General features: G+C 47.2%; 1 protein-coding gene across 2 annotated transcripts in view; it reads left to right on the plus strand.

Annotated features, from left to right (window-relative positions):
- Window positions 1–14,729: 14,729 nt before the first annotated feature.
- Window positions 14,730–22,770, plus strand: part of GALNT14 (polypeptide N-acetylgalactosaminyltransferase 14) — a 103,461-nt gene continuing 95,420 nt past the window's right edge. For both annotated transcript variants that reach the window (XM_071579921.1, XM_071579930.1), the window contains exon 1: window positions 14,730–15,170. In XM_071579921.1, the coding sequence (XP_071436022.1) occupies window positions 15,042–15,170 (129 nt within the window). In that variant the 5' untranslated portion in view covers window positions 14,730–15,041. The remainder of the gene's footprint in view (window positions 15,171–22,770) is intronic.

The following is a 22,770-nucleotide window of genomic DNA, read 5'->3' on the forward strand; positions in this document are numbered from 1 at the left end:
GTTAGTGAACACATTTATTGTGGAGTTGGGGTACCCCACGTACGTGTCAGCCTCGTTGTGTGCACTCAGCATGCTCAGGGCTTCTGCCTAGTTGGCAACAGGACAGGCTGTACACTCAAGCCCAACAGGATTCAAAAAGGAGCTGACTTACAGGAATGACAAGCACAGCTGGAGAGGCTGTGGCTTCAGTGAAGAGCTCTGGAGGAGACGACATCTGGCTTCAGGCAAAAGGGGAAAAGGTGTTTTGGGGACAAGTAATCCAAAGACAAATCACCCCAAGATCATGGAGCTCTTTCCCCTAGACAGCTAGGACTGACCACGTTAGGGAGATACCAAGGTGGTACAGGTTTGAGTATAACCTTTGTATAACTTGTATTTCTTTCTGGGCAATCAATTAAAATTTGAAGGTCTACGTGCTGCTGAGGCACTGCAGTGTAATTCTCTATCTAAGATCACATCTCTCCTTTTCACCAGTTTTACAGTTGGGTCAACAAGACTCCTGCCTTACCTAAAGGCATATTGCAATCCTTTTCTGGGAGGTGTTACATTCATGTAAGAGGCTACTGTGCAAACCACCATCATGGCAGGTCAAGCTATGCCAGCAGACTTTGATCATACCATGAGAAGCTCTGTGTATAATGAACAATGTTGCTTTGTTTTTAATTATTAAGCAGTACATGTAATCCTAATTCTACAGCCCAGAAGTGGACTTCTAAAGGGCAAGTTGTCATTGTAACTGTGCCATAAAAATTAGGATTTTGAAGCTTTTGGAAGGAAAAGCCTGTTTCCAGGGGCATTTGGTGCCTGAAAACTGGCCACTGAGCAGAGTAGGCACAAAGTGTTTCAGTAGTGCAGACATTTGCACAGGGAAGTGATGGGAATGCAGGACAACATGAGACTATGAAGTCAAAGCCACTGCTAAATCTAAGTGTCCACCAGTTCTTGCTCATCCCCTCTCCAGTTCTGCAACCCCACCAGGAGACTCAATGGGATTTCAAAATTTGCAAGCTTAAAGTATTTAGTATTTTTTAATTTCCTTTGTGGGGCATTCAGGTAAGTGTTTCAAGCTTTCTGCCCAAACACTGAGGGTTGTGGAGACTTTTCTCCCAAAGTTAGTACTGCCAGACTCCGGCTGGTTGTAACCCTGTGCTCCAGTGTGGAAGAGGAGTGAAAATCTGGAGTGTGATACACAGGTATGAGATTTATATCCAGATTCAGGAAAGTGGAGGGCAAAAATCCCCTTTGATATTATTTATAGTGCCACAATGCTGAGAGGAGGAAGATCAGGTCCCCAGGATGATGGCTGCTATGTGACAAGAAGAGTGGCATTTGCTGTCTACTTAGAAAAAGAAGTACTTCTGCAGTTCCCCGAGGGAGCGATCTGTTTGTGTTCAGCCTAAGGCTCTGGTAAGACACGACCTGGACCTCAGTCTCCTGAAGCCCAGCTCACCAACTCCTCTTTCCTTTATGTGCCAGTGCACTGCTGCCCTGGAATCCCCATACTGCTGTGAGCCAGATTTTTCCCATAATCAATACTTCTTTCTCACTGGCATCCAGGAGCTTAGATTAGGATCCCATCCCAAGGTTTGGGGCTTGGCAAGAAGCCAGCGATTGTTGGGTAGTTCTTCTGCACCTATTTATCTTCACACATGCCCCCACACATACCTATGCACCTCATGTGACTTTCCTTAAATATGGTTGCAATGCTGTGCTGAAAAAGAAGGTGAAAAAGATTTTTTCTTTTTTCTTTTTTTTTTTCGTCTCCCCTGCTCAGGAAGCAGCTCCTTGCAGAATGAAATGCTAACGAGTTCCTTTGCCTTTCCTTCCTGCTGTGTCTTACACTGAATTAGACCTGAAAAGCAGTATCACCAAGCTTGAAGTTCAATTTATCAGTGCAGTCAGGATTGATTTGTTACACTACCTATTCTGGGGAAATGAATGTCTCCATCGTGCTCCCTTCCAGTGCAGACAGACCTTTGTTTTGCTCAGATCAGCCATGTAATGTAGGAAGCTGACGTTCCACAGATAAAGGAAAAAACCTACAAAATCCTGACTAATTCTACCCAACCTGGCAGTGCCAGAGACTGATGCCACTTGCAAAGGACATGTTTGGCATTGTGGCTGCAGACACCAGGTAGAAGTGCTCTCTGCCTGGGCTTATCTGCTACTTTTTTTCCTGTTGAATAGGTGATATAAAGTGCCATGGAAAATACTGTCGGGTGAATTTCATGTCCCCTTTGTCATTATTAATATTATAGCTGGACCACTGTGTTGATCCTTGGAATACAACTTCACAGTAAGAGTCAGGTTGAACACAAACTTGGGTTTTGTACAAATTTTCAGCAGTTTTATGAGACAAGAAAAATGGACTTTGCTACTGCTGTTGAGGAGGAAAATATTTACTTGTAACATAGCACAGGGAATCTCTGTTAAGTGAGCAGGAAATTATAAATCCTGTTTTCTCTTGAAGCCCATTTTGATGGAATATTTACAATGAACCACATGCAATTTGTGCGAACTGCATTTTCAGATTCAAGAGACCCAAAATCTGAACTGCTATGAAGTGTTACAATTCTAAGAGACCCTTTTTTCCTACATTGTCATGTACATATGTAATGTGGAGGAAGGGTTAAGAGCGAGCACCCTGCAGAAACATGCAGAGATCCTCATGCTCCTGCAAATGTGGGTACAAGAAGGATGTCTGTAGTTGGTGCTCATTAAGCAAGGTGAAATGAAAGAGGTATATGCTCTAAAGTAGCTTTTTTTCCTGAGGTAAAAGCAAGATTTCCTTCTCATAAATATGCTGAAGGTAGACATGAACAACTTGCTGCTTGAAAGCAGCTGTGCACTGCTGAAGAGCTGGCGCTCATGAGTGAGAAATCTGGCCTCAAGCAACCCTGACAGGATGCTTTCAGCCTGGCTGCTGGCAGCAGCGGTGCTGGTTTTTGCCTAGGCTGGGGCTGCTGGAGGCTCCTGCCTCTGCAGCTAAACACTGAGCTTCCAGGGGATATGAGGAGTGGAATTATGTCTGTGATTGCCTTATTACCACACTATCTCCCTTTCCACTGCCCTCTTCAAAATCAAAGTGTTAGCTAGAAATACTGCTCCAAAAACTGCTCTGTAAGTCTCAGGATACAACCTGTTTATCCTAAAAATGGAACAGACACTGGAGAGCTTTGGAGCACATAATGAGCCCTCTGCTTCCAGAGAAAGGATCATGGAAAATGGCCATGGGCAAATTTTGGATACAGTGATTATCTTGAAGGGCTGCACAACTTTGGGTACAAGCTTTCATGTCACCTCTTCAATGCAACCTTAGTGTCTACTGTAATTTACTGTGTTTCCCTTTAAAAGGAAAAAGAAAACAATCTCAACATCATGTGCTCTTCATACCTGGTTCTCAATCTCAGAAGAGTCTTAGCCCTCGTTTTAAGAACCACCTTCTACTCTCAGGGCATAGATACACATGTATCAAAAACATGACACTGAAGGGCTCTATTGGGCAGTTGGCATTTTGCCAGCTCAGCCCAAGACAGATAAGGTGTTCTCCCTGTTCCTCTGACCAACAGTAGCTCCAGTTGTTCGTTAGCTCCAGCTTGGCAAACTGATGTCTGAAGTCACACCAGAACTCACTCATGCTGGACCACATGTCTCAGCACTGGGGTCTGACTGCATCCATGAGAGTGATAGGATAGACCACTGGAAGTCTTATTTTAACTTGGAGCCACAGCTCTTTTCTCCATGCTGAGTGCATCCCTTGTGGACAGCTTCCACTAGCACTGCGCTGCTTGCCTTTCGGCAGTGCTGCAGAAAGGTCAGCCTGACGTTAAGATGCTCATCCTCAGGGACTCCGATGAACCACGACTCCTGGCCTCCCAACACTCACCAGGCAAATACGGACAATAAATAACCATGAGCATCTCCAAAGTAGATTGATCTGAAGGCCTCATTATTTTTGAACAGCTGAGTTGAGCATTACTGAGAACTCAATTTCCATTTCAGCTTGCTTTTCTGCTTGTGCAGGGCAGAGTGTGGGAGCAAGGCTTGGGCACTTCACAGCCTCTACTGTCTGGATCAATATTTTCCAATGTGCACAAGTTTCCAAGAGTTTAAACCGCTGAGTTTTGCAGAACTTTAATTGTATCAAATGCAAAAAAGAAAGGGATACTCTATCAAACTAACACATAACTAAGCATATAAAGAATTTAGGGGATAAATTAACAGAAAATAATTCATATGCTGCATGAAAAAACTGCTGAGTCTAGTAGAAGGAACTCCTATTTATTAATAACTTTTACGGTTTACAAGTACTTTGAAATACAAAATGGCAAGAGAAATTTGGTGGAAAAGCCATGTGGGAGTGCCATTCCTCAACCCTGCTCTTTAAATGATGAAAATGTTGCAATAGATTTGAAGACCATCAAAGAACTTCTATCAGCTCTGACCAGCTGAAGTAGCTGAAGTAAGCTGAGAAGCCCACATTGCCTTGCTGAATTAAGGTGCCAGAACCTGAGCTAGACACAGCTGTCACTGGAGAGCTTACCGTGACAGGAAATAAGCCCTTCCTGCTGAGCCAGACATTCTTCCTTTCTCAAATTATTTTAAGGAACCCAAGGCAACAGATCCTCAGGCAGCCCATGCCATTGCATACGCATGAAAGATAGGATCAGCTGAGTGTTTCTCCTCAATGACTTGGCATATAGAATCATAGAATAGTTAGGGTTGGAGAGGACTTTTAAAGGTCATCCGGCCCAACCTCTTTGCAATAAGCAGGGATATCTTCGATGAGATCAGGTTACTTAGAGGCTTATCCAACCTGGCTTCGAGTGTTTCCAGGGACAGGTCATTTGCCACCTCTCTGGGCAACAGGTTCCAGTGGTTCACCATCCCCATTGGAAAAAATAACCTAAATCTACCCTCTTTCATTTTATAGCCATTCCCCCTTGTCTTATCACTACCTGCCCATGTAAAAAGTACCCTTTCAGCTATACTGTAGCCCCCTTTATGTACTGGAAAATGCTATAAGGTTTCCACAAAACCTTCTCTTCTCCAGGCTAAACAACCCAAATTCTCTTAGCTTGTCTTCAAAGGAGAGGTGTGTTACAGGGTGGGTTCTATAGTGGCTGGAAAAGTAAGGCTGAGCACGCTGAATTTAGAAAACACAGTATCCTTATTAACAGAAGTGACAGAACAGCATGACCCAAAGAGAAGCGAGAGAGAGGAGGAAGAACAGGAGCCCTACTTGTAAATACTCCCTGCTTACCCAAGGATTACTCAAGTAGGTTTTCTTACCAACTCAGAACACTCCCCTAAAGGCAGTGACTGCATCTTCTAGGCGTTGGCAGACAGTAGGAATCCCCACTGTCCCTTTTGAGAAACAAGCCACACTCAGAGCACGAGTCCTCTCACCTTTATTCAGCCTGTTGGTGACGTCTACCTAGGGAAGTGTGGCCAGCACTGTCCAGGTAGAGGTCTCAGGCTCTGCCCTCTTTCTTCCTCCTTGCTCCCTCCTTCAACTGGCCTCCAGAGGCTGTAAACCAATAGGAGAGACCCAAATAACTTTAGTTTATGCAGACTCTGTCTCCAAGGATGAAGCCTTCCTCTATCAGGCTTTGTTCCTTAGAATTTGGCAGGAAAAGAATAAATCTTTCACAGGTGGCATGAGCAAAAATACCGACCAAAATGTCAACACTATGAATTCCCAATACAAGGTGCTCCAGCCCTCTGCACATCTTTATGGCCTCCTCTGGACTCACTCCAACAGGTTCATGTCCTTCTTATATTTGGGGTCCCAGAGCTGGGCGCAATCCTCCAGGTGGGGTCTCACAAGAGCAGAGTCTCATGAGTAGAGTGACAGAATTGCCTCTCTTGACCTGTTGGCTGTGCTTCTTTTGATGCAGCCCAGGATGCTGCTGGCAATGTAAGAAGAACTGCCTCTACTTAGCAGGTTCATGAGACCAAAGCCTAGTAAGAAGGTCTTCTGATTGTCAGTAAAGCTACTTTACTAAGAGGCCATGCTGGGTTCTTGTACCCTCCCCAGGATGGGTCCAGGAGCTGAGCTGGCTGTTTTGCAGGGGTGAGTGGCAGTGGGAAGGCCTTGCAATGTCTGCTGAGGTTGCCTTTCTGCTCTATGTGTTAAGTCATTGCTTTTTTCTTTGGTGAATACCTCTGGGCTTGGTATTGCTGTGGTGAGGGATGAGGCTGTTCTGATGTTAATAGGAGATGGTTGCAATGGAATCAATCCCTTCTGCATTGCTGGGGTAGGAGGGTGAAAGTACTTCAAGAGTGAGCAAACCATGGGGTGGTACAGACAGTGGGAGGAGAGCACACGGTGTCTCCATCAGTAGCCCTGCTCTTGGGGGCTGCCAAGGATATGCTAGCCTGTCCTGACATACTATTGCTCCCAAAACTGACGCTACTCCTGGCTGCTTTGGGACTGTGCAGGGACAGCCAGCCTGGGATCTGAGGCCCTCCTTGTGTTCAGCACATAAAGGAGAGAAATTGAAGGAGCCATCCTGCCACATCAGGTTTTTTGTACAGCTCTTCAAACCTAGAAACCACTCCTTTTTCTCCTGCCACTAGGCTCGGCTTGCTAAAACAAAGATTAAAAGCCTGGATTCCTGTAAAGATATTTCAGTAGCAGCCCAAACAGGCTCCCTAGAGAAGATTAACTATCCGTGGGCTGAGGGGAGTTTGAACTTTAGCAAAATGGACTGATGAGAAAAACATAGCTAGTACTGTAAAGATGAATTTGATAAAGGTGGGCAGAACACAGCATAGGCATGAGATGCTGGTTAAGTGTTCGCTTTCATGTATAGCTGAGTTCTAGGTCTTTAGACAAGACTTAATCTTTTCTATAAACAAATAACACATTCATTTACATGAATAATCCACATTTCTTATGCAAATTATTTCCCTGCTGCTATTTCTACTGAGAATAATATTCAGTGTAATTACCACATTTATTTAGTGAATCTATTTACACAGGGTAGCTCTCTGTCCATGAATGCTCTTCACCAGAGAGGTCCAAAGAGCAACAGAGGAGCCCAAGCTGCCAGTCATGTGTGCCCTCTGCTTTCTATTTTTGTTCCAATATAGCATTTTGGGACCTTTTGAGATGTCTTGGAAAGAGCAGACGGATGTCAGCATCCTGTCTCCATCCCAGGGAGAGCACCTGCTGCTAATGGAAGGCAGCTCTCCCCTGCTCACTAGCCTGCTGTTTGAGCTCCAGCTAACAATAATGAGGCAAGGCATTTTGAATAATAACTTTCCCTTGGGTATAAGGCTATCTTAATTTTTTGTGTGTTTAAGTTGGTAATTGCCATAGAGTTTGAAAATCTTCCAGGTTTTACCACTCTTAATTATGTTTCATGCATATGCATCCTCTGCTTGTGTGCTCATTACTGTGAGGAGATCAGAACACAAAATGCTGGAGAAGTTCCCTGCAATTACATTCCATATGCAGAATTTCCTGTGATATACCTCTCCAGCATGGGATAGCCGAGTCTGTTGGAAGAACATCTTGCTGTCCAGAGCACATTTTGCTCTGGGTGGTTAAATCAAGACGTGTTTCATCCTTCATGTGTCTTGCCCGGGCTGCTGCTATCTGGGATGTCTCCCTGCTTTTAGCACCACCTGTTGAAGTACTTGTTCAGGGGAAGTTATTACAGTGTCCTAATGGAAAATTTTTCAAGTTTCTAGGACCCTGATTGCCTCTTTACCTGCTCTGTTTGCATCTATTGATTGTTCTGGTTCAACAAGACCCTCTGGGACTAACAAACTCTAACACGTTTGAATGCATTCATGAGGTGTTATGCAGGGAAGGAAGAATAATGCTGTTGGGCTTCTAACTTGTTTCTTGCTCAGTAACAGCAAAACAAATGTGTGCAATTTAACATTAGTTTGTTTTCTAAACAGCAGCCTTGAAATTTTGTCCTGCAAGTGGGGAAGTCAAGCTGCCACTTTGCTTTCTAACCAACAGCAGTGATTTGGTGATGGGAGAGGAGATGTTAATCCCCCTGACCATGTTCAGGGCAGAATGCCGGTCCCTTGGAGGTTGATAAGTTTTGTAGCACCATGTGTGTTCTCATGCAAGAGATCAGAGTGGATCCTATGAAAGAATTGACACAGAGCAAGCATAGACCTTGACGTTAGACACTCTCTTTGCAGTTTTTAACGATTTTTCAAGGAGTTGTGGGGTCAGTTGTTAGCCCCTTGGAGCTTTTGCATTGATAGTGGGAGGTTGCCTGATCAAATATAAATCACTGTACCTTCATACTTAAAGAATTGGATTATATAAGAAGAAACCTACATTCCTAGACACTTCACCCAAATAATGGGCTTAAAAACTTAAGTAAGGTGGCATGTGGCTCACTCTCTTCAGCTTTTGTATCCCTCAGGAGAGAGAAGGAATAAGCAGTCAAGAATTTTTTCTGTCAAAAATTTTATAGGAAGAAGATGAAGGTAAAACTTTCCATCCAGCTGTGAAAACTCTTCTTCCCAAAAAGTGCCTGGTGCAATAATACATAGTGCCAGCTGTGTTAATAAATGCCTAGATCCCAGATGGCATCAGGCCACACTTACATATCACAGAAATAGAGATTTAATTCTGAAATCTGCTTAACACCTGCACACAAAAGGACAGAGGCATTAAAGGTGCTTTAAGGACAAAGCTTTATTTTAGCTAATGTGTTCTCTCACCCATCACCTGACTTGTTCTTTATTTGGTTGAGTGTCACCTGTCCAAACCACAATCATGGGTTTCAGTGTGTCTAAGGGACCCACCTAGTCCTGCAGCTGGCTAGTGGGACCGCTTTGACATATTCAAAGTAACAAAAGGGTTTGGTCTGAATTCTGGCAGAGTTCTCTGCATTCAGAGATAGGTGGGGTGTGTCTGCACATGTGTGCATGCACATAGGAACACATCTCCTTGGGAGGAACCTGAGCAGCTTTTCTTGCCCTGCAGAGTCACAGCAGCACTGGGGTCCCCCTGCAACATGTGTCCTGCCAGAGCTGTGCTGAGAACTGCAGGGTGCCCAGGACCCTACAGGCTCAGGTGCTGCTGGTAAAGATTCACCTGCACTGTGCTATGTCTGCTTATTGATTGTTTTCTGTAACTAGGCCCATAAAGCCCTCTGCTGCCATTGGTCTCAAATGCCCCTTTGTGGCCATTTGCAGTGGCTGCCATGGGTAGCTGATGCAGTGACCTGGAACTAGAAAGCTTCCCCCAGCCAAAAAACTGAAAAAACAGGATGTGGGATCAACAGCCATCACTTATCCACGGGCTTTTCTCAGAAAATGGGAACATCAGGAGATACTAACAACCATCAGAGATAACTGGAGACAGAGAGGATTCAGAAAATTTACCTCTATTATAGCAATAAGCTACGAAGAATCAGTGCTGATCAGAAGCAATGAGTGAGCAGTATTGAAGGTGGTCACAGTGAAGAGCACTGTCCACTGTTCTTGTGCTCCCTAGTATGTTCTCCAGCCACAGGCTGAACTTAATGTGTCTCCCTTCAAATCTCCCATTGCTTTGGCCCTTGTTACCACACCTGCTTGTATTACCATTATTGGGCACCTGGAAATGCTGTGAACAGGGTGCATCTACTGCAGCAAAACCTGTGCTCCAGCAAATGGAGACAAAGACTGGGGAGCATGGGAATGAAATGCAAGTGCAGGTGGGTGCCCACTTGATTGCAGTTGCTAAAGATGAAGATACAGTATCTTGTGGTAGGCAAGATTTTCCCCCAACCCTCCTCCTGCCTTCCTATGGACAAGTCTTTGTGTTTGTCCCAGTGGTGAGGGAGCTCAGCACTGCCTCATCCATCAGTGCCACACAAGCTAGCCTGGAGATCGGAGTCTGACTTGTAGAAACTGCAGGCAAATGTCTGCCTGTGTGCTGGTGCCCATCTACTCAGGGAACAGCTTGTGTTCCTGCAGCTGACTTGATGAGAGCTTCAATTAACAAATGCTATTAATGTAGCTCTTCTCTTTATTTTTTTTTTAATGCATAGCATTTCCTGACAGCTTAAACCTTTAATTAACTGAAGATGCCATCATGGAAAGTTTGCTGGAGAAGAATGCTTGTGGTTTAATTAAAAAGAAAAGAAAAATCTTTTATAGGTACTGGAAGAGGTCTGTTTATGACTCTAATAGTGGCAAAAAGCCTGCAGGCAGTCTTCAATTTCCTTTTCTGACTGCAGCAGTAGGTGAGGAGGTGCAGAGCGATATCATCACCTGAGAGAACGTGAGTGCTTCACAGCTTCATAGTTGACCCTCCAGTTTAAGCTGCAGATGTAGGACAAGCTACAGTTCTTTTACCTCAGCAAGGAAAAGAAGACAGCCATCTAGGAAGTTTTTGCTTTTTTTAAAAGAACTTTAACTTACAATTCTCTTGGTATTAGGCAGAGCTGTCTCCAACATTTTTGGTTTTCTCTAAGGGTATAACAGGGAGAACGTTGTTCACAAAAGCACTGGTCTGTCCTTTTTGGCTCTCATTGCAGAACAAAAGCAAAGGCAGAGCTTACCTGCCACAAAAATGTGGAATTCACATGAAGATACAGTTCACATTATCTTCAACACCCTCCATGGAAGTCTCGTTTTGAGATGGCAGGGTATTGCCTGATGTGCCTTGCTGCTCTTCACAACCCTGAGGGCTGTGTATGATGGTAGCTGTGGCAGGGAACCACCAGTTCAGTACATACTTGCACCCTTGCAGGCCAAGGCACGGTGGTGTCAAGTGCTGCAGAAGTGGTGGACCCCCATGGCAAAGTAACAATCTGTCCGTGCTCCTGTGCAAAGAACTGGCTGGCTTCTCCCCTTCCTCTCCCCACACTGACTGCATTAGGAACAGATCTAGTGGCACAGAGGCTTTTTAAACAGCTAAAGACTCAGACAGGAAATTTTGTTCCAGTATTAAATATACACATAGACAAGTCACTGACATGACTGTTCACATTCAAAGCACAAGCTCCACCTCTAGAAGGGTATCAAATGGTTTCTGAGTCATCTCTGGGAGCAGGTTGGGGCTGTTGGGGTGGTGCCTGGGCCAGGGGCATGTCCTGGCCTGCTCTCCTGGAGGCTCTGCACCCAGGCTGCCACCTCAGCTGCCAAGTGACAAGGGACAGCTGGGCTCCTTCTGAAACATGCCAAAGCTCTGCACTTGCCGAAACAGCTATTTGGGAGCAGCTTGATGTGCTCTCCTCCCCTCCTGTCCCTGTCTTCAGTGTGCTTAAATTCAGTAAGGGTAGCACACCCTCTTCCAAGGGTGGGAGAGAAACTTCTGAATGAGCTTCTTTCCCTGAGCCTGGAGCACAAACCACAGGGGTATGACTGAACACTTAATGAAATCCATCACCCTGTATAACCACATAGTACCATGCTGAGCCTTTCAAAATCTGATCTCTTAGTTCTGCAAACAAACATATTCTTTCTGATATATCTGCTGCTACAAGTAGCACCTCTTCTTGAGGGAGGCGCACTGCCATGAACAGCAGTGAGAGCTGGCTATGCCGAATCACTGACGATACCAGATTGTCACCTGGCAGTGGAGCTCCTTGTCCTATAAGCTCCTTTTCAGCCAGAGCTCAGTGGGCCTGCTCCATCTTACGATAACCTCTCATGTTCAGTCAAGACTGCTCAGCATCCCAAGTTCTGGGTAGACTTTGATCCTTCACTCTAAGCACTTCCTGCATGTATCTGTTTAAGCCCATTTTTACTTTTCCAGAACAAACCACGGCAGTATTTGTGATCATTTTGGAAAAGAGTATGTTTTTTCTCTATGGATGGAGTTTCAGATGTCAACCAAACTAAAATCCAGGAGTAAAAACTGCACTGAAGCACTGCCAAGCTGGTTTGTAGACCTGGTGAGATTAGGTTCCCTTGAAATGTGCTTTACAGATGCCCTTGCAAAAGCAAGGAGAGCTACTTTCCCTTACCAACCTTTGCTGAGAGGACCCCAAAGGCCCATCGCCTGAAGCTGTGATTGTGAAGAGTCCCCCTTCCACTCAGAAATTATGTCCTGTTTTTTGCTTTCATGAAACAATCACTTTTACCAGCTTTTCAATGCTGATACCAACAAATGCTAACCACCCACTTCCTAGGCTGTTTTGCTGCCTCTGGCTGTACTACCTATAAATTCTTCTCTGTTGGGAACAGGTAATATGTTATGGACCTCACTTGTGCAGCATTTGAGATTGGCAGATGAAAAATTAGAAAAATGGGAAAGACATGGGTCTATAATACAACATGTTTTTAATAGAATTACAGGAAGATTTTTATACGAGTCTCTGAAAGTCTATGACTTCAAATAACTCCACACCTACAGATTTGTATTCTTGCCTTATTCTTGTTTAAATAGCTGTTACCATCATCTGCTTGATATATTATCAGTCCTAGTACACACACACAGTCAGGGGAAATATACTTCCTCGGAGATGGTATGCGTTACTAGAGCTCCTCTGATCTCCTGCCTTGTCATGGGACACCCACAGAGAGTGGGGATTTGTGCAGTGTCCCCCTCCTCGCCGGTGTGGCCGGCAGTGCCAGCAGGGAAGTGTCAGGCCTTTGCCCGTGCTTTACCGGGCACAGCAGGTTATCCATCACGGCGCCAAGCCCTGCCAGTGAAGCTTTCCCTCAGTAGAGGGAGTTGTTTCTCAAGGTAATAAGAAACCATTATCTGATTGCATTTTTGTCAGGTTTGTCCTATTTATTACCTTACCTGTAATCTAATTTGTAATGTATTTCCCTGATATTTTCTATACTTCTCCCCTATATTTTGTAATAACTTCCACTGAAATTCTGACCTACAAAAAAGACAAGATTTTTAATCCACCTTTGAATGATAACACCTTCCAGGTGCCTTTATCTGGGAAAGCTCTCCTAGCACAGAGGGAGGTCTGCTAGGAAAAGCTCAGCACCTTCTGCAAACGTGTTGGGCGAACATTGAGTAACAGCATCCAAGGTCACTTTGTCCCAACCAGGAAAACACCAGTGGTATTTTCTACTTGTGGCAAGTTGATGTTGTAGGTCAGAAAGCCATTCCTGAGCCAAAGGAGGGACATGAGAGGCAACCAGTCTGTACTAGTAGCTGAAGCAGGCACAAGATACGACAACCATAAACCATATCAAAACCACCACTGAAGTGCCTCAGCTGCTGAAAGCTGCTCAGGTGTTTCACCTTAGCTGTCAGGAAAAAGCATAAGGCAACAGTTTAGAGACAAGAGCAGCACCTGTCGGTCCTAAATAGGTTGGGCAGGGATGTTTCATGATGGCAGAGTGTGATGGTCTAGGTACTCTGAACATGGGGGCTAAGGAATGTTAGTAACCATGACCAGTGATGCACACCATGGGAACAGGTTGCATTTTCAGGCTGGTGTGGGCTTCCCACGTGACATCAGGCTCGTGGCTCAGCAGGGCACAAGCAGGGCACAAGCAAGGCTCTCTACGTGCCTGGTTAGTTCTGCTTCTGCCTGGCAGTGCCACTGCCAGTGTTGCAGAATGAAGTTCAGCCTATGTCTGCCTGCTGGACCTGGAATTCCTCATTCTGGTAAAGGTGTTTCAAAGTCATGCATCTTTAAAACAAAAAGAGAAATGTCCCTTCTTGTGGATGCTAATGAAATTTTTATCTGGGCATCTTTCTGTGAATGTTAGGCCTGAGAGGCATGGATTATGTTAGGGGAGAAGAGCTTACTGAGCCCTGGAAATAAATCAGAGGAGGACAGGGGATGAAGATCACAAATGATAAATTAGCAAGTGACAGAAAACAACGGCAGGAAATAATAAAACCAGGAGGAGTGTGTAGGAAATGCATAGGAGAGGTTGTTTACAACATATTCGTCGGACTTTCCAGCATTTGACATCTTATATCCATTTCATTCCATATGTTACTTTATGCATGGATTCCTGTTTTTATGGGGTTTGTTCTATAGTTTTTGTACTAACATGAATGACTCACATCTGCTCCAACACTTAATTTATTCTCTAATGTCTTCTGCAAGGGTTTGCTCAGCTTGTGCAATACTTGTCAGTAGTAGGATCCGAAGAGCAGCGTCAGGCAGGTGAACAGGGATAGCTGTGTGACAGCTCATTTCTGGAGCCCTACTCTGTTGTGGTGTTGGATTCTTTTTTTTTCCCCTTAGCAAGGTCTGCAATTCCCACTTTGGCAGCCCTGTGTGGTCAGGACTGTTGTGCTGGGAACTGTGTATGGAGCAAGCAAGGCTCACCCCATGGGACAGGGATGACAGCTGAGGGCCGTTCCTGCAGGACCACCACAAGGCACCAAGCCGCTCCTGGCATACTAACAGCTGATGATTATGATTTTATTTTTTAAGTGTTCTTGACAGCTCTGGAGACTCACATCTTCTCTTCCAAATCCAGTAATTAAATTCCACCTACCTGAATTCCCCCTGCTGTTTCAATTGGTTAAATTAATCTTCCCATCATGTCTGAGCCTCCTCTGTGTGTTGTTGAACGGTGGCCTCCCGTCGCCCCGGAGCCGGGCGATGACTGGGACGGGGACCGGGAGCGACTCGGGCAACTTCTCAGAGGAGCTGCTCAGCCCCGAACATCGTTTCGCGTGGAAGCGGCCCGGACCCGCTCACGATGCGTGGGAGACTGATGGGCGTCCCCGATTACACACACATACACACACACCCCCCTCTTCCCGCCCCCCCGCCCCACACCTCTCCGCACCCCGGCTCCGTGTCCTCGTCCCCGGGACCTGCCGAGCGGACAGGGCAGGGGCGCGGCCCCGCAGCTGCCCCGGGGGACCAGCCCGGCTGTCTGCGCGCTGCACCTTCCTCCGGCGAGCCGCTCCGGCTCCAGCCCCGCTCCTCCCGGCGGCGCCTCCTCCTTCTGTTCCTCCTCCTCTCCCCTCCCCTGCAGAGCATGCACAGCCCGGGACTCGCGGCGCCGGCACCGAGGCGGGCGGGCGAGACCCTCCTGCCCGCCTAGCCCTGCTCCTGCTGTCTCCGGAGGCGCCCGCGGCTCCCCCAGACCCTCTCCCGGTCCCCCCACCGGACTTTCCCGTCCTCCCGAGGATGAGGCGGCCGACGCGGCGGCTGGCGCTGTCTCTGATGGGGGTGCTCTGGCTTGCTGCCCTCCTTCTCTTCTTCTTCGGGGCGCGGAGGAAGTTGGAGGCGGCGGAGCCCGAGGGACACACGCCGGAGGTAAGGAAGGGGCGGCGGGGCCGGGGATGCTCTGGCGGGACTTGGGTGCGATGCCGCCGCCGCTGCCTGGGGAAGAAGTTCCCAGTGGTTTTCGGGATCCCCCAGCCCGTCACGTTCCCCCTAAAGTTTGGTACCTGTCTATGCCTGTGCAGAGGGTGTGGGGCCCTTTCCGTGCCCTCCCATGGGGCGCCACCGCCTCCACACGATCTCGGACAGCGGCGGCCCCAGCCACCCACAGCCCCGCTTCTCCGGGGGCTGCGGCCGTCGGGGCTCCCCGGCCGCGGGTGCCGCCGGCGGTACCGACCTCTGCCCCGCCGCCAACTTCGAGCATCCTTCGCTCCGGTCCCTGGGGAGCGGCGAGACCGGCGCGCCCCAAGAAAACGAAACGCGTGGTTTGTGCCACGGGTAGAGAACGGGTGGAAACACCCGTGGGTCACGCTGTGTTTCCGAGCTCTGCCCTAGAGAAGGGTTCGATCCTGTCCCCGGGCTGAAACGAGAGACGAGCAGGCGACGAGCAGTTAGATGGTGCCTGTTTGGGGTACACGGGCTCGCTGAGTCCGGTTAAACCGCTGGGGCTTTTCGTGTCTGGTTATGATGGAAGACTAGCCACGGGCAGGATGCTGCCCTGTGAGTCCCAGCCTGGCTGGAAGGAGGGTGCGTTTGCAATCGCGACTTTTCTGTGTCATGTTTGAATCCCTGGAGTGCACCGGAGTGCCAGCGCGGGAGAGAGGCGAATAGTATCTCTCTCGACACAGAGAGTGAAATCAGAGGAGTTTCAGCGCCCAAATGCTGTGAAAAGCAGGGGACTTGCGAGCAGCGGCGGCTGAACGAGGTCCCGTGTCCTCCCCAGGTCTTGTGTCCTCTCCCAGCGGCTGAGAGCGGCTGGGGCTTAGCTGAGGGTTAACTTTCCAAAGGACAAGGATTAGATGCTGCTCTTAGTTGTACTGTGTAAATCTTGAGTTAATCAGGGTTAGAGCCCAGATCCTGAAAATACTGAGATTAGGGTTATTGTGGCAGAGGAAGAGTGTGAGCCCTCAGCCCCCTTTTTGCACCAGTGACAACTAACACCGTTTGGCCTGCAACATGTGACAGCTATATGTGTTTGCCACATATTTGGAGTGTCTCATGTATGTGTCTCTCACCTCTGCAACTGAATTAACGACCTGATTGGAAAAAAAAATCAACTAGTCAGAACTCATAAAGCTTACTTTGATTTTTTTCATTCTGAGGAATTATTGGTTTTCCATGTTTTTTAAATAAAAATGATTGAAGCAGGTTTTTTTTCAGGCTTTCAGAAATCTTTCAATCCTAGCAGAGAGGAATGAATCTATGCAATTTCAGGCCCCAAAATAAATAATAATATACACATTTATTTATTTATTTATTTAAGCAAGCAGGGGAAGGCAATAAGTCACTGAAAGCAGAGCTAGAGGACAAGTGTTTTCTTAACCATAACTATGCTTTGGCATCAATAAGTTTCTGTCAGAAATGCATTCTTAAAAATTGCAGAAGAAAACCTCCCATGTGTGATTGGGATGTCTATATTCTCCTTGAAATGAACCTTGCTTTTTGGTTAGTATCAGCTACAGCAGAATTGCCACCATTTTGCGGCACGTTTTGATGCTCTGTTCCCATTCAAGGCTCTCCCCACCTCAGGGTGCAGGTTGCTGATGCTCTTAGGGGCTGTTCTTGGCTCCTGCAGCAGGTGAAATGAACTTCTCCCATCACAAAGGATCAGGCCCAGAGTTTTGAAACTGCAACTGCCAAGTTGCCATAACTCCAGCAATTTGACTGCTTAAATTGCCTCTCCTTCATTTCTTCTGAATTTTCCATCAAAACAGTTGCATCCTCCTGAGATCCATAGAGCGCAAATTCTTTTTTATGTTTTAATGCATTGCACTTTTTGGCTTTGGAAACTGCTTTTGAGCAGTATGACTGATATGCTGGTTATGAGCACGGAGATGTGGTGTCATTTCACTTAACAACTCTGAATGGCTGCAGAGCTGACTTGGTGCCAGAGACAGGGATGCTGTGGTCCAGAGAGGAGCCAGGTAGTGTGTCCCTTGCTCTGGTCGGCAGGACTAACTGCCACAGATGAAAACTTGAGCCATTACAAGCTGGCTTCCTGAATTCCTGGAGAAACAAGAGGAGGTGATAGGTTGCTAACAGCAGTGCAAGCATTGTAACACAGCTACAGAGGAGAAATGGAGAAAATCAACATAAACTTTCCTGGCAGCATTTTCCAGCATGTTTCCCTCCCCACCTCCGGCTTCTGCTGTATTAAGCTGTATTTCTGTGAACATATGCACACCGTATATTATGCCTTGTGTGGATTTAACCTTTAGACCCATCTTAGTTAGGCTCCAGCTGGTAATGCTGCCTCCTGCCCATGCCTGTCTCATGGCAGGGCTCCCGGCACACATCCAGTGCTGGAAGGCTGGGCTGCCTGAACTCCTGGCTAGCTGTGGCATGTTGGTGGCTTGCCAAGGGCAAACAGTGGAGCCACTGCTTGTGGAGCTGCTGCCTTTGGTTCTGCGGGTGCCCATCCGTCACTGTTATTTTTGGTTCTCTTCCGTCCCCCTCTCCTGTTTTATCCTAAATCCTGTTCCAGATCTAGGCCTCAGCTTCCCAAAGGAAGGCATGTGGTGCTTTTTTTATAGTTGAGAACCCAGTGTTGGTGTGGGCAGGGTCTCCAAGAAGCAGGACCTTGGTGTGAGGGGTCCAATGCAGTCTTTGAATCCTTCCTACACTTGAAACACTCTGCTGGCTTGGCATTTTGTGGCCCCAGTGGAGGCAGGCATATGGGGCAGCTCTAACAACAGTCTGGGACCTTTCCCAAGCTGCTTGTGCCTGAAGAGGTAGGCACACCCCTCTATTGTAATTAACTTGGCTTCACCTCCCCAGTTTTCTTTTTTTCCTATATTCCACTGTAATCCACCTCTGTGGATCTCTTGCTGCTGCCCTGTGATAGGCGGGCTTAGAGGGCCTCCCCTTCTTGCCAGCCCTTGCTCCCCTCAATCCCTGTCACATCCTTTCCCTCCTCCTCCCTGCTGCCTGGAGCTGCTGGTGGTATGTGCCAGGGCAGTGGGAGCAGGGTGAGGCTGGATTTTAGGCTGTGGGACTTCTTCTGGCTGTAAGGTGTAGTAACCTTGGAGGGCTGGTAGAGTATGGAAGAAAATAACTTGCAGTGGTTAGGACCCTGAAAGTGTTCCTGGGACAACTTTCTTGGTCCCTCCAGTGCTGTTTTTATTCCTGTTGCTTGAGGTTTAAGGATTGTCGGGTTTTTTGTTTTTCCAAATGGCAAATCAAGCCATTTTGGTGCTGAAACACTTGCCCTTTCCTTGCTCTTTATAAAGTCCTAGGACTTGGCTGAGAAGAGGAGCCATAGCAGTGTGGCCTGGTTGGGTGCCCGGTTAAGCAGCCACAGACTCAGCCCGCAGGGAAGCTGAGTCTGATGAATGAGAGTGTAAGGACATGAGGCTCGCTGGGATCATGGATCAGCTGGGACTTGTTGATGCCTCTTGCTTTCCTTGCCTTTTGACTGAGGGTTTGAAATACTTTGCAAGCTTTATTTAGTTTCAGCCTGTCTCCTTGTCCGGCAGTTTTCCAGCTGGATAAACAAGGATCCAGAGAGGCTGATTGAACTTTGTACCCTCGTGGGTCTTATTGACTCTAGAGGACTTGGAATCATTCAAGCCTCTTGGAAAATCAGGCTGCCAATGACCCACCTGAAATCACATAGGGAGGTGGTGGTGGGACTTGGCATGTGCTCTGGTGATCTGGACACATGGCCCCGTGATACCACCTGGCATCTCCCCTGCCTCCCTCTGATCAGTCCCACTGCTCTGCTTTGGCAAAGGGGGGAGAGGGAACATATAAGCTAATAATTACATTAAGGAATAATGAAGGGAACTGATACGTGGGATTAATTACAAGCAAAATCCCAAATTAATTGTGAGGAGTACGTGTAGCTGGCTCTGCAGCAATGTTTTGCTAGTGTGCTGGCTCCTGTGCCAGGCTGTGGCTGTGTGGTCCTGGGGGATGCTAATGAAGGAGCAGGAGAGAAGTACGTGGCTGACAACCCCTTGGTCATCTCATCTCCTCCACCTGGTGAATCTGTATCAGTGGGGAATTGGCCATGTAGGAAAGCCCTGCAGCAGGGAGGGGTTGGCAAGGATCTCAGCTTCCTTGCTCAGGGCATGCAGGAGGGCCAGGAAAATAGTTTTTGTTGGATTTGGGTTTTTTATTTTTCTTCATTCCCTCCTGCATGCTAGCTTGCTCCCTCTGATAAATGGCTAAAGCACAGCTGACAGCCTCTGGAGGGAAAGTAGATCTGTCACAGGCTTGATGGTAAGAGAAAAGCTACGGAGGAAAAGTTTCCATTATTAAAAAAAGTGACCTGTTATACTTGACTTGTATTAGTGTTTGCAATGCGACAACTCCGTTGCGAGCTTGCTCAAATGCAGCAGGGGCATGGCTCCTGGGACATGGTGAGAGAATCAGCTCCCTCTCTGCCTATTCCAAGTGCTCCAGGATGCTCAGTACCCTGCAGGGTCAGACCTTGATGCAATGGGACCCTTGCCAGATTTGTGCTTGTGTGCCTTGCACCAGTCTGCATTTCCTTCTGCATCACTGCCATCTAGAAAGCCTCAGCACCTGGAGCTCAGCTGACAGTCTCCAGATATTAAATTCCTGTCAGTTTTATAGCAGCAGAGCCACTTAACAGATTAAAATAACTGTGTATCCTGCAAAAATTCATATCTTGACAATTAAGGGATTGAAGTGACAAAGCTGCTGGGAACAAAAAAAAAAGGCAGAATGTTTAATGCATGTGAAGCTTGTGTTGACTGGTACTTGGAACTTGGCTGGGGCTATGGATAGGTCTAGGATGTGAGAGAAGGGGAAATTTTTGTCATGCTTTGCTGGTGAAATCCCTAGGATTCTAGGAGCAAACCCAGGCTTTTTAGGATGTACAAAGTCTTGCTCGTGCAGGAGGTTGGGTGGACTCCAGTTCCTCTCTGCTGCTTGTGTATTTAGTGATGGATAAAACAGAAAACCATGCCCAAGCTATCCTCATCTGTGGGACCAGAGAGGACAAGTCTGGGGCATCAATGGGTGCTGTTTCTCAAGCACTCGCTTTCCTTCTGGTGGAATTGAGAGAGAGGTTTTACAGCATCACCACCTCTTTGTACAAATACCTGTGCCCTTGTGGAGCAGGAGTGGGGTGAGAAGGCCTTGCCTAAGTCAGCACTCAGTCACCTTGGTTACTTAACTGGCTGCAGACAAATGGTGAGCAGCCTGCCTTGTGCACCTCATTTAACCTGCCCACTGCACATCAAAGTGCTCTCTGAGAAACCTGTCAAACAATAACCAGTCAATGAAAACCCACTTAATTTTTCACTGGTAATTGCAATGAATGAATTTTGCCCCTGTTACATGCTGGCAGAGCTCCGTGTTGTAGCTGTGACTGATGGGGGTATAAATATTGATTGAACAAGACTTGTTTGCTTTGCAAAACAGTGAGCATTGGGATATAGAGATGCCTTTCCTAATTTGGTGCTTTTAAAAAAAGTATCGGGGAAGGAAGGACAGGAAGCAAGGATTCTGTTTCTTTTTTGGTAAGAGTATAAATAAAATTCGGTGCAGGTGGTATGTGTTTTGTTGACAAGAGGTGTTGAGCACCAGAAGAAACAAAGTACTTTTTACTGTGCTCTGGAAGGGTAAGAATTGTTGAAAAAGTCCTACTCCTAAGGGATGTTGGAGGTGGTGGTGCACCCAGGCTGAGCTGAGCTCAGCTCAGTAGTGTCATAGTCTCTGTTGTAATCTGCTTTTCCTGTCGAGGTACCTGTGGAGCACCCTGCATGCGGAATCACTCTTAGCACCTCCCTTATCACCTGGTGTGACATGGTGTGGCATCATCCTCTTGTAGGTAACATGGAAGGGTTCAAGCCCTTATCCCTGGGGTTTTAGGTGAACTCAGCTCTAGCTCATGGCCCAGAGCCCTTGGTGACCTATAGGGGTGGGTTTGACAAAAGCAAGCCCTGCTTTTGAGCAGGAAGGTCTCCAAAATCAGCTGTGTCCAGATGCTGAGGTGTCACAGACACACCACGTATGTTGTGAAGCCTCTCCACGCTTGAGAAAGATGTTGACTCTCAGGGAAGATGTGTTTTTCCTATTTATTATCCTTTTGCTGCCTCAGGTGCACAAAGTTGGATTATTTACTCAAAACCCTAGTCTATTTTCTCCTCACTCTTCCTTTCCTTGATAAGTAAACATCATCCTGATTTACTTTGATGGGCTCTTGGCCCGGGGCCTGTCTTGGCTGGGTTTGTTTCTTGCTGTGCCGAGACATCTCTTGTCCCTCGCTCTGCAGTGTGACCCCACGGGCATGTGGGATGGCTGCAGGGTGAGAGCTATAAATGGGGAAGCTGTGCATGGGGAAGGCAGGTCCAAGGAGCGTTTATGGTACTGTGACTAGAATTTTTCTGTCCCTCCTGAAGCTGAAAGGTTGGTTGTAGGTGTAAGGGACCAGGGTAGAGCACACAGGGCATGCTCTGCTGAACTGTGGTGCTTCCACAAGTGTGAGCTGGGCGTGCTTTGGCATGGGAGGGGCCATGCAGTCTTGCAAATGACACCATTTTATAATCCTGTATAAGCGCAGGTGCAGCTTTATTGTCCCAGGCTGACAAATCCCTGGGAAGCTGAATATGGGGGTGTTGTGAGCTGAGTGTCTTTCTTGAGTCTGTGGATGTGTTTGTCCTATGCACACAGCTCATGGGATGCCGGTTTGGCAACTCTGGGTGTGTCTGTCTCTGCTCTAATCTCTTTGCCAGTGGGAAAAGCAAGCTTGGGAGAAGTTGTGGAAATGCAAAAGCAACATAGTTCATTTGGGAAAGTCTCATCTGTGAGGGCAGCCCAGCATTTGGTGCAATAAAACCAATTATGGGGAATGTGTCTGTGGAGAAAGCAGAAGTAGGATCTGTTTAAGGAAGACGTTTGCATGGAGGAGTAATTACGTGTAGCCTAACGACAAAGGGTGCAGCGGATTGACTATTAATTGGAGTAGTGCAAGCTGGAGATTGCTGGCATTAGCTGTGTGTTTCTTGCTGGCTTCCTCCTGCTTAAAGAAGGAAGGGGTGAGAAGCAGATGACTGGGGGGGAGGGGGGGAGTTTGCTCTCAATCCACTTTCCCGTGCAGTGAAAAAGCCATTTCTCCCCCTTTCTCTCACAGTGAAATGTTCAGATTTTGCCAGCGACTCTTAGTGCAGTTGCTTACTAAGCTGCAATTAAATTGATTTCCCACCCTCTTTCCCCATTTTGGTTCCAAAATCTCAGCAGGGAGGAGATCTTGAGCCCTGTCTTCTGCATCTCCAAATCAGTATTGCTCCACTCTTCATATGCATTTCCAAAGTGGGGATGCCTGGGATGCAGGTTTTCCCCATATAGCTGCTGTTCTGGTGGGAAGGGCAGCCCTAGGTCAGGCTGGATCAGTCTATAAGGTAGCTGGGAAGCCTCCCACTGTGGGATGGGCACTGACTGTCCCAGGGGGAGGGCTGGGGTTCTGAGTGCCAGTGGCACAGGAGTGCTGGGAAGAGGAGGA

This window comes from Pithys albifrons, chromosome 2 (genome assembly GCF_047495875.1).
Source record: "Pithys albifrons albifrons isolate INPA30051 chromosome 2, PitAlb_v1, whole genome shotgun sequence".
Lineage (NCBI taxonomy): Eukaryota > Metazoa > Chordata > Aves > Passeriformes > Thamnophilidae > Pithys > Pithys albifrons.